This window comes from Hipposideros armiger, unplaced genomic scaffold, assembly GCF_001890085.2.
Source record: "Hipposideros armiger isolate ML-2016 unplaced genomic scaffold, ASM189008v1 scaffold_273, whole genome shotgun sequence".
Lineage (NCBI taxonomy): Eukaryota > Metazoa > Chordata > Mammalia > Chiroptera > Hipposideridae > Hipposideros > Hipposideros armiger.
This window is the reverse complement of record NW_017731623.1, coordinates 1238488-1253243: the sequence shown is the minus strand read 5'-3', so window position 1 is coordinate 1253243 and position 14756 is coordinate 1238488. Positions and strand designations below refer to the sequence as shown.

The window sequence follows — 14756 nt, the reverse complement described above, 5'->3', positions numbered from 1 at the left end:
CCCTTGGCTTTGATTACTCTTCTAATCAGTTTCTGAATCCTAGACTACAGATTGCTCCTAGCCTGAATCATAGAAATCTCTTACCCCTGCTTCAGATAACTACTTAAAAGCCTGTGAATTTCCAACATCCCCCAAGCCATTCCAGCCCTAACTCTTGGATAATTCCCTTCCCGAGACTAAATAGGTTTTAACATTCCCTCAGGCCAGTAAGCCTAATGATTCTTTCCAAACCCATTCTGGGCCCAGCTCCTGGACAATTGATGCCACCTGAGTGACCGGTTGAATGGTCACAGGCTCCGTAAGAGCTAACAGATTTATTAATTAAAATCTATTTTTCCTCATTCAGGGGACTTGGGGATACAGATGATACCCCAACAAGATTACCAGTCGCAATCAAAATAGCCAACGCGGTCTTCCAGGCGGAGCTCGAGACCCCTTCCTCTCATATGAGATCAGCTAGGGTGAGAGTGCCATGAATCCCCCAATAGGCAGGGACACCTCTACTCCCCTGCCCAGCAATAAGCAGATACAGAAGAAAAGACCTCCTGCCTCTCAACTTCCCATAGATATTTCATGGGGTTCACGTCTCTCAAGGGGAAAACAAGGCTGGGAGTTAGAGGCAGGCATTGGGTCTCTGCATTACTGTACATCCAACACAACCCACAGAATGCGACTGCCCAGGAGACCTCCCCTCTCTACCCAAAACTTCTCCTTTTGATTGTAATTATCTACCCCTGTGGGGAAACAAATGAGTACAAAATACCCAACTAGATTAGACCAGCTACTCACACCCGCGCAGTCTAGAAAGATGAGGTAATAGCCTCTTGTCACTCACAGGTGTCAATCAAGTGGTCCCAAGCCCAGAGAGGAACAGCCCATTCCAGAGAAAAAGGATACAAACTGCAAATCCTGGCCAGTCCGCCCTCTTGAGCGTCTTCCTTTGCATGGCCTACTCCAAACCCTTTGGAGTGTACTTTTTCTCCTAATAATGCCACCTTGAGCCTTGAGCCCCTTGAGCCGTTGGTCGTCTTTTGAGCTTCGTTTGCTGGCCAGCGCCAAACTCTTTGAAGTGTAATTTTCCTTCTAATCTTAGCCCTTGAGCCATCCCCTACTGCTTGGGCTCACTTCTATTTCTTTGAAGTGTACCATCTCTTCTAAGAAACTGCTTTTTCACTACTTTGCCTTGGTATCTCATTCAATTCTTTGCTCGAGACACCAAGAACCGAGAAGGGCCCAGTCTCAGGCAACATTATCTGTCTGAGACTTGTGCAAAGGCAAAATCTGCCCAGTCTTGTGGAAAGCGAGGTGTCAAACAACATTCTGTGGTGGCCCGCCTAGGTTATTGTGTCTTGTTCTCTAAGGATGGAATATTGTGGCAAGATACAGGGAATGCGAGCCTCCAAAATCCTAAGCTCCACTTTAGTTTTTATAGTAGCTTTTCTTCCCCCCGTAAGGTTATAGCATTTAAAATTACTTTTCTCATATTTTCTTCTTGTTCAGTAAGTCATTTAGTTCAATGGTATATAACATATTTCCAAAGATGGTCTAATGATATCTACATCTGACCTCATCTTTGGTAATAGGAACGTCCTACTTTCACATTAATGGGTGAAATTTGATTCCTCTTTCTTTCTAACTGGGCTGGACTCAGGGATTCACTTTGCATTCTATCTACAGAAAAATATCAACAAAACATACCATATCTAAGGGTACAGGGGACAATAGGATGTGGCGGAAGTAAGACTGTGACTCCTCAGGCTAGGTCAGAAATGTTTTCGAGCTTCCATCTGGATCTCTTGAAAAGTTTCCTCTCCTGATGCTTCTTCTTCAAACCTAGCTTCTATGTTGCAAGAAGCCCCAGCTACATGGAGAGATGATGCATGGAGGCTCCAATAGGCTATCCCAACTGAGCACAGCCTTCAGGTCACTCCTGCATACATATCAGACATCTAACTAAAGCAGCCTCCAAATGATCCCTGTGACTTGCCAGTTGAGTCACTGCTAGCCCATGGAATATTCTCAGCTAAGGCCCAGACATCATGAGAGGTGAAGAGCCATCTCTGCTGTGCCCTTCCTAAATTCCAGACCCACAAAATCCATGAGCGCATCAAATAGTTGTTGCCTTCTGCAACAACGTTTTACGAGTGGTTTTAATGCAGCAGTAGATAATTGTAACAGAATTTGGTACCAGGGGCAGGGTGTTCCCATAACAAAAACTTAAAATATGTGCCATTGTCTTAGGGATTAGGTTGCAAGTAGAAAATGAAAGGATTTTGAGGCTTCCGTTAGGGAAAGTTGAAAGAACTATTGGTGACGTTTGGAAAATAAGTTAAAATTTATTTTGGGAGGTTAGGAAAAAGTTTGACAGCCAAGAAAGTTATGTGTGCTGACATAGAAAATGGAAGAAAATGCCTAATGAATCCGCAGATTTCCTAATGAAACTTCTAAGTGGAATATTCAAAGTGCCAACTTGCTTCTCTTAACCATGTATCATAGGATGTAGAAAGAGATAGAAATCAGGTTAAAAAATAAAAGATAATGTTTCATTAGTAGAAATATAGTGAAACCAAAACTTTCTGGGTTGGAAAGTTTAATTGATTCTCATTCCCAGCATTTTTAGAAGGCAAGAAATTCTCAAAGTAAGAAAAGGCCTCAGAGCAAAGATCAAATCCAGGGCACTGTCAGAAAACATAGTCTCAGGGTAAAGCTAAGGACAATGGAGTCACTGTAAAACCCTCCCCAATCTGTGAAAAAGACTTAAGATGGTGCTTCAGGGTGTTTTTGTTTTTCTTTTTTTCTGATAGATGAAAGCTTTTTAAGCATCTAAAGAATATACCTCACAGACCATCTCTGCTAAACAATAGGGTTTTTAAGCAGCCCTGGATAGAGAAAGGCTATCTCAAAGAGATTTGTGGATGCTAATTTCTTAAATGGCATGAATAACAAAAAATGTATTCATAAAAGCACCATAAAGTTTTAAAGAAATGATATTGGCAGAAATATCAACAGTTTAGGCTAAAAGAGACAGAGACTGTACAAAATGAAAGCGGTATTTGACACTTGTACTTCCACAGGCAGGAAACAGGATGAGAAAACTACTCTGATCAAACACAAGCTATTTTTCAATACAAAGGCAGGATGACCTAAAACCTACAGCCAAGATCCCAGAGGGCAGAGCCAAGAGACACAGGAATAGACACAGAACAATGCATGTTTGTATTGGGGAAAGTTTTCACCTAATAGACCATTGAGGCTCCCTCTTACATAGTTTTGAAGGACCAGGGACTATAGAAGGCAGATATTGATTGGCTTAGAGGATTCACCACATTTCAGAGTCTAGATCTTATTCCTTTCCTGAGGCTCACAAACAGGACTTCGTGGGCTCATTGAGTGCAGTTTCATTTTCCAGGGGGCAGACTTCCATTAGCCTAGCCCAGTCTATTGACTCATCTGATCAGAATGCTGATTCATCAATTTATAATGAGAAGACACTGTCCCTGGAAACCGTATATTCAAAAACTGTACCGATCAGAAATTTCCCTCTCTGTTGGCTAAGTCCTTCTCACAGTCATGTAAGACATCATTTGAAGTCTTCTTAGTAAGTTGAAATCAGGAAACAAATGTGTGTGGCTGGATGGAATTAATTAGATGGGCGGAACAGATAGTGGCCTCAGGCTTCATTTCATTTTATAATCTCATAATAAGGGTGGTTTTGCGCTGTCCATTAGACTAGCGTTCCTTGTCATCATCTCAATATTGTTCATGCCTGCCAAAATGGCTAGGACATGGGAAATACAAGGTTGAACCTTCCTTCTCTCAGTGCTATGCTGGAGTGGAAGCTGACAATTTTCCTCTTCGACTTGCACTTCCTCTGCTTCCCCTACCAATGAACACATTCCTCCCTGGACATGTCAATAAAGTCAACCAAGCTACGTTGAAGTCTTTCAAATCTGTGGACCATCTTTATTCCCCAAGTGTATTTGCACTTCTATTTGTCTTTACATTTTGTATGTCTGAATACTTCAAAAGCCTTTATTCTCCTCCTATCTCTATACTACGGAATGAACCATGCACCTACGATCCATTATGTCTGTGAAGTATTCTGCACTTTTAAAATATTAATTCAGATGCGATGTCATGACACACTGAAACTTTTCTCAGTAGCCTGACATTCTGTAATTTTCCTGACAAACCCATGCACTCAAATTACTCCTTATTTCTTACTTAATCAAGTCAATGATCGGTCCAATTATAATAATGGCATGTCTTACTTTTTGAAATTGCCAGATTTCATTGGGATTTTGTCGTATCTACAGTGAAATTTGTTTTCCAAACCCCTTTGTTTTTAAGCATTAAAAAATCTCTTTGAAATAGATATTTAAAAAGAGAAGTTTATTGTTGCTTTTGCAACTGCAGGCTGGATCCTGGGCTTCAGGTTCTATAATTGCAATGCTGGGTGGGGTTTTTTTGTTTGTTTATTTTTAATTTCATTGCTCTTATTCACTGATGCTACAGATGACTGCATTCATGTAGCCTTAGAAGATGGTTCTTAAGTCCCAAGTTACATTATCCTTGTGGCCTCCCTCACATTAAGAAGAAGACAAAGTTTTCTCTATCAGTTTGCACACATAATTAAAGTTTTGGAACAGTTCTCTAACAGTGTAGGCCAGTTATAGTGTATTAGAAAATATGATAGCCACACTGGGATCCATGTAATGAGGAGTAGTTTCTCAAGGGCAGACTGGGGAGACTTTTATCAGAGAATGGAGAATGATACCCTGGGAATGATATTAACAGACAGCCACATATTTACATAAATATGCTTTGCTTTACTAAAATTGCAAAGCCACTCAAGATTTCAGCTTGGCTTTACGTGTGTGCGATACATATAAAGTAATTGTGAAATTATCTGAAAACATAATATGTGACCAACATAATGCTCTGTTACAGGGGTTGGCAAACTTGAGACCATGGGCCAAACCTGGTCATGGGCTGTTTTTGTAAGTAAGGTTGTGTTGGAAAACAGTGACACCCACTCCCTTATTGTCTTTGGCTTCTTTCACTTTACAGCAGGAGAACTGAATCGTTGTGATAGAGACCATTTGGTCTGCAAGGCTGAAAATATTTACTATATGGTCCTTTACAGAAAATGTTTGCCAACACACTTCTATTAGAAAGAAGATTTTCTCCTTTATTTGAGGAATCCCTAAACATTAAACAGGACTAAGAGGCTGGTGATTAATCTGATTGGCTGATGCAGTACAGGTAATCGGTCCAGAATGTATTTGACAGCTAAACTGTCTTTAGATTTGTCTGGATAAACTGAGATTAATTTACTGGGGTCAATATTTGTCTATTTTCCCTCTGCCATCTCAGACACTAAGTTTGTTTTGAGATATTTCCAGAGTAAGAACCAATGGATCAGGAGTAGGGATTTTCTGAATATTGTCATATTCAGGGGATGTAGAGATACTTCCATGGGGTTTCAGATGATAGCTCCAATGAAATTATCTGGGGATGAATCAAAACTGGAATTGAATCTAGAACTTGCAAATTCATTAAATTCCACTTCACCAGTTAACTTCAGCTTGGGCTGCCATAACAAAATACCATAGACTGAATAGCTTAAATAACAAACATTTATTTATTATAGTTCTGGAAGCTAGAAGTCCAAGATCAGGTGCCCAAAGATAGGTTTGATTCTGAGGCCTCTTTCCTTGGCTTGTAGGCAGCTTGTCATCATGCTTCAGAAAGAGAGAGAGAGAGAGAGAGAGAGAGAGAGAGAGAGAGAGAGAGAGAGAGAGAGAGGGAGAGCGAGAGAGATATTCTCTTTTTAGAAGGACACTAATCTCATCATGAGGGCCTCACTCTCATGACCTCATCTGCCCTTATTACCCATCAAAGGCCNAGAGAGAGAGAGAGAGAAGGAGAGCGAGAGAGATATTCTCTTTTTAGAAGGACACTAATCTCATCATGAGGGCCTCACTCTCATGACCTCATCTGCCCTTATTACCCATCAAAGGCCCTATCTCCAAATACCACCACAATGAGGCTTAAGTATTCAATGTAAAGATTTTCTGAGGGGCAAGGAGATACAAAAAATGAGTCCACAACATTTCTAGTGTGAAAATTTATAATATATGTGCATGTATATGACTGATAGTCATCCATGGTGAGAAAAATGAAGAAGAAATTATTTTAATAATTCAATAGACATTTATTGAAATGTTACTAGATATTTTAGTTTTCATCCTTCACTAATATACATTTCTTGGCCTAAATGGTCGACGATAAAACACATAATTTTCCAACCCAACTTATCACACCCTTACAATAAGATATTCATTGTGTAAGAAAAACCAGACACTTAGAAGGCATCCTAATAGCTCCTTCTTTCTCACTTCTGCCAAGTCTTGTCAATTTTACATCTAAAATATACTTCAAATCCATCCACGTTTCATTATTAGTCAAGGAAACTAGGAAACTATTGCTCACCTGTGCTATTTGCGAAAGTCTCTTGACTACTCTTCTCTCATTCTTATGATTTCCATTCGTTTATCTGCTCAGCAGACAGAGTACTTTTTTAAAAACGTATCAAACATATCTGAATATATTATGCAACCACTAAAAACATTACTTTGGCCATCAATTGTTCTTCAGTGCTGAGCATGGCTCTTGGGGCCTGCTTTGTCTCCCTCAACCTTTCCTCGCAGCCTTCTCATTCTCATCCTTGCTGTTCAGTCATACTAACATCTTCTTGCTTCTTGTAAACATTATGCTTCTTGCTTGTCCTCCTCCATTTTCCTCCTTTACCTATTATCTTAGTACAGTGAAATTGCTATAACAAAATATCATAAACTAGGTGGCTTATGAACTGCAGGATTTTATTTCTCGCAGTTCTGGGGACTGAGAAGTCTAAGATCAAAGCCCTGGCAGATTCATTGTCTGCCGAGGTCCGGCTTCTTCATCAAGAGCGTCTTCTCACTATAACCTTACATGATGGAAAAAGTGAGGGAGCTCTCTGGGGTCTCTTATAAGGGCACAATCCCATTCATGAGAACTCCGCCCTCATAACCTATCACTTCTCAAATGCCCCACCTCAAAGTGCCATCGCAGTGGGGATTAAGTTTCTAACATATGAATTGTGGGGGGACAAACATTCAACCTGCTTCTACTTACATTGGGGCTTATGTCTCAAACTTATTCCCAACTTGAGGTCTTTGCCCTTGAAGTTCCCTCTGCCTAGAACACCCAGATCTTCACAGGGTCAACTTGTTCTTGACATTCTGATATTAGTTCAAATATTTTCTTGAAGAGGTTTTCCACAACTAAACCATCATCCTCTACTGTAGCACCTATTATAGGTTCATTTTTCTGGTAGCAACGATCTCTTTTGTTTTCTTGCTTATTTGTTTTTATTTTTTATTTCTTGTCTGTCTATCCTGCTAGAGAGAGCAACGTGACTGTGTATTCTCGAAAGTGCCTAACATAATGCAAGATTGAGTAAACGAATAAAACCATTAAAATAAAAACAGGTCTCTGAGGAAGGCCGGAGCCACGGACACTCCTAAGAGGGTTGTGCTCTCAGGCACCAGGCAGAGGAGACTGGTCTGAAGAAGACACTTGAATCATGGGTGATATTAAAAATTTTTTGCATGCCTGGTGTGGCAAAAGGAAGATGTCTCCAAATTATGAAATTAGAGCAAAATCAGGCAAAAATTCATGTGTGAGTTCCAAGTAGAAGGATATAATTACATTGGCATGGACAACTCCACCAATAAAAAAGATGTGCAGAGTAATGCTGCCAGAGACTTTGTTAACTATTTGGTTTGCATAAATGAAGTAAAGAGTGAGGAAGTACCAGCTAGTGGGGAAGTACCCTCTCTGCCCCCATTTACCAACACAACTGACATCAGAGCAGATACTGGTGAAGGTTTACCAACAACCAGGGGGGGACCTCTTCCTTCACATCTGGCTCTCAAGGCAGAAAATAATTCTGGAGTTGGGGCCTCTGGGTGTGGTGCTCCTGGGTCTACCTGGGATCGAGGAGCCAACTTGAAGGATTATTACTCAAGAATGGAGAAACAAGAAGTACAAGCGACTCTAGAATCAGAAGTGGATTTAAATGCTGGGCTTCATGGAAACTGGACCTTGGAAAATGCTAAGGCTCTTCTGAACCAATATTTCCAAAAAAGGAAAGATCCAAGTTGAATATAAGTACACCCAAGTGGGTCCTGATCACAACAGGAGCTTTATTGCAGAAATGACCATTTATATCAAGCAGCTGGGCAGAAGGATGTTTGCACGTGAACATGGATCAAATAAAAAACTGGCAGCACAGTCCTGTGCCCTGTCACTCATCAGACAACTCTACTATCTTGGAGTGATTGAAGCTTACTCTGGACTTACAAAGAAGAGAGAAGGAGAGACCATGGAACCTTACAAGGTTAACCTCTCTCAAGATTTAGAGAATCAGCTGCAAAACAATGTTCAAGAGCTCAACCTTGAGATCCGGCCCACACCTGATGATCCTTCTGTGCCTGTTGTACTCAACCTTGGCAAGTTGGCTCACTTCAAGCCATCTCAGCGAAAAACCCAAATGGGTGTAGTTCCTTGGTCACCTCCTCAATCCAAGTGGAATCCTTGGACTAGTAGCAACATTGATGAGGGGCCGTTGGCTTATGCTACTCCAGAACAAATAAGCATGGACCTCAAGAATGAATTATGTACCAGTTGGGCCAGGATCATGATTTGCAAGCTGTCTTGCAAGAAAGAGAGTCACTACCTGTGAAGAAATTTGAAAATAAAATCCTGGAAGCAATTAGTCACAATTCAGTTGTCATTATCCGAGGTGCTACTGGATGTGGTAAAACTACACAAGTTCCCCAGTTTATTCTAGATGTGTTTATCCAGAATGACCGATTAGCAGTGTAAAATTGCAGTAACTCAGCCCAGGAGAATCAGTGCAGTTTCTGTGGCAGAGCTAGTTGCATATGAGAGAGGAGAAGAGCCTGGGAAAAGCTATAGTGTTCGATTTAAGTCTGTACTTCCCCACCCTCATGCCAGTATACTGTTTTGTACTGTAGGTGTGCTCCTAAGAAAGTTAGAAGCAGGCATTCGAGGAATCAGTCATGTGATTGTAGATGAACTACATGAAAGAGACATAAATACAGACTTCCTTTTGGTAGTGCTGCGTGATGTGGTTCAGGCTTATCCTGAAGTTCGCATTGTTCTCATGTCCACTACTATAGATACCAGCATGTTCTGTGAATATTTCTTCAGTTGCCCCATCATTGAAGTTTATGGGAGGACTTACCCAGTTCAAGAATATTTTTTGGAAGACTGTATTCAGATGACCAACTTTGTTCCTCCACCAAAGGACAAGAAGAAGAAGGATAAGGGTAAGGATGATGATGGTGGTGAGGAGGATGATGCAAATTGCAACCTGATCTGTGGTGATGAATATGGTCCAGAAACGAAGATGAGCATGGTTCAGCTGAATGAAAAGGAAACTCCTTTTGAATTCATTGAGGCTCTGCTTAAGTACATTGAGACTCTGAATGTTCCTGGAGCTATGCTGGTCTTTCTGCCAGGCTGGAATTTGATTTACATGATGCAGAAGCATTTGGAAATGAATCCACATTTTGGAAGCCATAGGTATCAGATTCTACCTCTGCATTCCCAGATTCCTCGAGAGGAACAGTGCAAAGTTTTTGATCCAGGACCAGGTGGAGTAACCAAGGTTATTTTGTCTACAAATATTGCTGAGACAAGCATTACCATAAATGATGTGGTTTATGTCATTGACTCTTGCAAGCAGAAAGTGAAGCTGTTCACTGCTCACAACAATATGACCAACTATGCTACTGTGTGGGCATCCAAAACAAACCTGGAGCAGTGGAAAGGCTGAGCTGGCCATGTGTGGCCCGGATTCTGCTTTTACCTCTGTAGCCGAGCTCGTTTTGAGAAACTTGAAACTCATGTGACACCAGAGATGTTCCGAACACCATTGCATAAAATTGCTTTGAGCATAAAACTTCTGTGCCTGGGAGGAACTGGCCAATTTTTGGCCAAGGCAATTGAACCACCACCTTTGGATGCTGTGATTGAAGCAGAGCACACGCTTCGAGAGCTTGATGCTTTAGATTCCAATGATGAGTTGACTCCTCTGGGATGAATTCTGGCTAAACTCCCCATTGAGCCTCGTCTTGGCAAAATGATGATAATGGGGCGTATTTTCTATGTGGGAGATTCTGTCTGCACCATCTCTGCTGCCACCTGCTTTCCAGAGCCTTTCATCAGTGAAGGAAAGCGACTGGGTTATGTCCATTGAAATTTTTCTGGAAACAGATTTTCTGATCATCTGGTCCTTCTATCAGTATTCCAAGCTTGGGATGATGCTAGAATGGGTGGAGAAGAAGCAGAGACACGTTTTTGTGAGCACAAAAGACTCAATATGGCTACACTAAGAATGACCTGGGAAGCCAAAGTTCAGCTCAAAGAGATTCTGATCAATTCTGGATTTCCAGAAGATTGTTTGTTGACAGAAGTGTTTACTAACATCGGACCAGATAATAATTTAGATGTTGTTATCTCTCTTCTGGCCTTTGGTGTGTACCCCAATGTGTGCTATCATAAGGAAAAGAGAAAGATTCTCACCACTGAAGGGCGCAATGCACTTATCCACAAGTCATCTGTTAATTGTCCTTTTAGCAGCCAGGACACGAACTACCCATCTCCCTTCTTTGTATTTGGTGAAAAGATTCGAACCTGGGCCATCTCTGCTAAAGGCATGACTTTAGTCGCCCCCCTGCAGCTGCTTCTCTTTGCCTCCAAGAAAGTCCAGTCTGATGGGCAGATGGTGCTTATAGATGACTGGATCACACTGCAAATATCTCATGAAGCTGCTGCCTGTATCACTGCTTTCCGGGCAGCCCTGAAGGCTCTGGTTGTTGAAGTAACCAAACAGCCTGAGATCATCAGCCAGCTGGACCCCCGTGAATGAACGTATGCTGAACACGATCCGCCAGATCTCGAGGCCGTCCGCTGCTGGTATCAACCTCATGGCAGGCAGCACACAGTATGGAGATGGCCCACGCCCTCCCAAGGTGGCCCGGTTTGACAATGCAGGTGGATATAGACGGGGAGGTGCTAGTTACGGCGGTGGAGGCTATGGCCGAGGCGGCTACAGAGGTGGCCAAGGCTACGGTGGTGGCTCCAGCTCCTACTGGGGCGGCCATGGTGGCTACAGAGGGGACTACAGAGGGGGCGCGAGAGGAGACTACAGAGGGTCCTATGGGGGAGCCTACAGAGGGGCTGGGGGCTTCCAGCGAGGCGGTGGCAGAAGGGGCTACGGGCAAGGAAGAGAGGCAGGTGGCTACTAACCCTGGTTATGTTGGCGCCTGTGCATCGAGAGTAAAAAAGTGCATGCCGCCAGTTTTCCCAAGCTGTTTATTGGCTGCCAATAAGCAAGTAAACCCACGTTTTCACCCATTCTGTGGTTCATTGTAGTTTAAGGAAACCATATAGATACAGTAGTGATTTTGTTTATATTATGTAAAATATAATGATTTATTGTAAAAGTATCACAGTTTGTATTTTTTCTTTAAGGAGTAAAGAGTTGCCTTTAAAATTGAAAAAAAAAAAAAAGAAAACATAAAATAACATTGCCTCCCTGACATGACTCTTTATTTCAAAATGAACATTTATGAAGAGTCAATATAATTAAGTAATTAATATATATTCTGAAGCAAGAAGGTTGAGTTTATATCCAGCTCTGTCATTTACCAGCTACATAATCTTAGATTCACCCCTGAACCTTGATTTCCTCATCTTAAGTAAGGGTATAACAATAATATCTACTTTGTTAGGTTGTAATGAGAGTCACGTAAGTTATCATAAGTAATGTACTGAGAATACTGCCTGACACATGGTTAGCTCTCAGTATCTATCATTATTAGTAAAAGTGTATGTTAAATTAAAACACATTAATTAATAATATTAATATTACTAAGAGTGTATATTAAAATGAATCTAAATAAACTTATTGAAAAAGTGGCTGAGCATTGTAATTTTATGCTTACACAAACATGCCAAGAATCCTCTTTCAATTTTTGCAAAATAAGAGACAGAGAAGAACCTAAATTCTAACTGACATATTAAGCCCTAACATTTGTATGGTGCTATACCATTTACAAAGATGTCCTTATGACAAGTTGCATCACATTTCTTACATCTCAAGGAGTAAATATTATCACTGGTTTAGGGATGGGAAAATAGAGGGACTGTGAAATTCATTGCCTTGCTCAATGTCCCTACCTCCTGACCAATAGGGTCAAACCTTGAACACAGGTCTCTGGACTCCATACTCAAAATTTTTTCAACATGCTGAGTTTCACATCTTCTGTTGTAATATCCAATATGGCGTCTGTACACTTGTTTGGGGCATTGGCAAAGCAGGCGTTCTCCACATATTAGAAAAAGATTTGGAAATAGGTATATTTTTTAAAAGTCTTCAATTTTGTATTTTGTTAAACTTCCTATACTTGTTTTATAGTTTTATCTGTTTTCACTTTGATTGATATGTGTGTGGGTGGCACTATGAAAATTTTCAGTTTTTAGATTCTCTAAAGACCCAGAGATCTAAACATCTGACCTCGCATGTACCAACACACTGGCTTGGCAGAAGAAAATTCTTGGGACTTATGTATCAATGATAACTGTTAACACTTGTTCTCTTGAACTTGAAGATATCCCTGAGAGATGGGACCACACATGGAACAAAAATAATGATTTTGTCTTTATCTCCACCATTTCTTGGCTTTGGTGCTGCTGAGGGCAGTGGGAGGTGGAGGGAAGGGGGTGAGTATGAAGCGTTGATGCTAAAGACATTTGACTCACATGGCCCTGCACCCCTACATGGAGACTGGTCAATTCCCCCAACCTATCTCATTCTGGCAGGCAGACGCCATAGATAATAACTCAGAATTCTTTTTCATTGGAGCCAATTCTGAACTGGTGGTCTGGAGAGGAATTCTGTATTGAATTACCAACTGGTTCCAACAGAATCACTTCCAACAGTAATTAGGGCTGATGGAATGCCCATTCCTTAAAAAGCAGTACCAAATTCCAGATTTTTCCAAGAAGAAAAATTAGAGCCCAGCTCCCTTGCTTGCATTCCTGTTTTTCAGGATGTGGAAAGATCTGTTTGCAAGAAAGTAAAGCATGTGCATAAAGGGATGCCTCCACGTTTTCTTCCTTTCTGCTACCATGTGCCTCCCACAGTATTCAGGCACATAATGGGGAGATCTGAGACATCGGAGAGGTTGACAACTCTTAATAGGAGGGTATCCCTAGCTCGATACATAATGTGGCATCTTGGCTTTGTGGGTCAGTGGTGGCTATATGTATCAAAGTTTTGTGAATCTGAATCAAACACTGTTGAAGAGACAGTTATCTCAATTGATAGGTGAAAAGACAATGTTATCTGCTGGACTAAGATACTTGGCACTATTCTCATCAAAGGAAAAGAGAGCATTCTATTTAGGATTAGGATGAGGTAATGGCAGTTATTTGCAATTAAAGGATCCATTTTTAATTGTTAGCGTATGGCTGGAAAACATCTGAGGCATTGTCCTAACTTGATAATGGTTTAATAACCCTTGATGGGAGCCTAGGAAATATTAAAAGAAGAAGTTATGGATCATATATGTTTTAATTGACCAGAATCCTTTCTTCTTGGGTTTATAATTTTTTACTTTTCACAGCTCTTGAATGCTTAACAGTAGCGACTGGGTGTACCTTAGAGCAATAAGGACCAGATGGGGCCTGGTAAAGCAAGCTGAAAACACATGTGTTTGAGAAGCCGATACTAACATTATAAGCCATTTCTGTTGGCTTAAAAAGAAAGAACCACACTTATGTTTTTGAGCCAATTCTTGCATTAAGTAATTTCTTGAAGAAACTGGATCCTTGCTATTTTTCTCTTTTTACCAGATAACTTCCAAATGAACATCTTGTCCCAGAGCCTTAAAGTCAGAAATGCTTTTATCATATAGCTCATTTAAGTGAGTCTCCCTAAGGTTCGAATTTTCTCATTCCAGGAGTAAAAGAACTATCTGAGTTAACGGTTTCTATCACCCAACACTGGCATGTTTCTCTCTCTTTTTGGTTCTGTTGACCCCATTTAAGGGAGGAGTGCTGAGGATTCCATGATGATCATATTCAGGGCAGAAATGCCAGTTTAAGAAGAACCAATAATGAGTGTTTATAAGCTATGGTTACTTGCAAATGCCTGTGCAAGCATTATGTCATGTAAGAAGGAATGAAATGTTGAAATCTTGCTAGATTATATTATACAAATTGAAAGTTTATCCATAACACTTCTGACCCCAGGGTCTATCTGCAGACTGAGTCTAACTTGATATGTCTCTGAAAGGTGATACATCTTGCCTTGTGTTGAAGTGGAAAGGGACGGCCAATGCATCTAAACCACTGCAGATTAATAAAGAACAAAGAAGTGTAGTCAGGAGGCAATTTGGCAGCATGGACTTTGGGGTTCCATACTCAGGCTTGATTCCAGGCGGGATCTCTTCACAGCAGTGTGACTTTGACAGTTTGCTTAACTTCTCTGGTTCTCACTTTCCTCAGAGAATAGAGTAGGGTAACGGGGCTCTACAGTACTGGTGTTAGAACCCACCAGCCTGCCTTCAAAGCCTGGCTCTGCCACTAACTGCAGCACCTAGTGCAAATTGTTT

At 41.0% G+C, this 14756-nt stretch overlaps 1 protein-coding gene across 1 annotated transcript; it reads left to right on the top strand.

Annotated features, from left to right (window-relative positions):
- The first annotated feature begins 7553 nt into the window (after positions 1–7553).
- On the top strand, positions 7554–11384 carry LOC109390504 (ATP-dependent RNA helicase A-like). The gene is given in 6 exon segments (XM_019657058.1): positions 7554–7700; positions 7703–8196; positions 8198–8720; positions 8723–8927; positions 8929–10993; positions 10995–11384. Coding segments are annotated over 6 exon segments (3747 nt in total). The 5' UTR covers positions 7554–7630.
- Positions 11385–14756: the final 3372 nt, after the last annotated feature.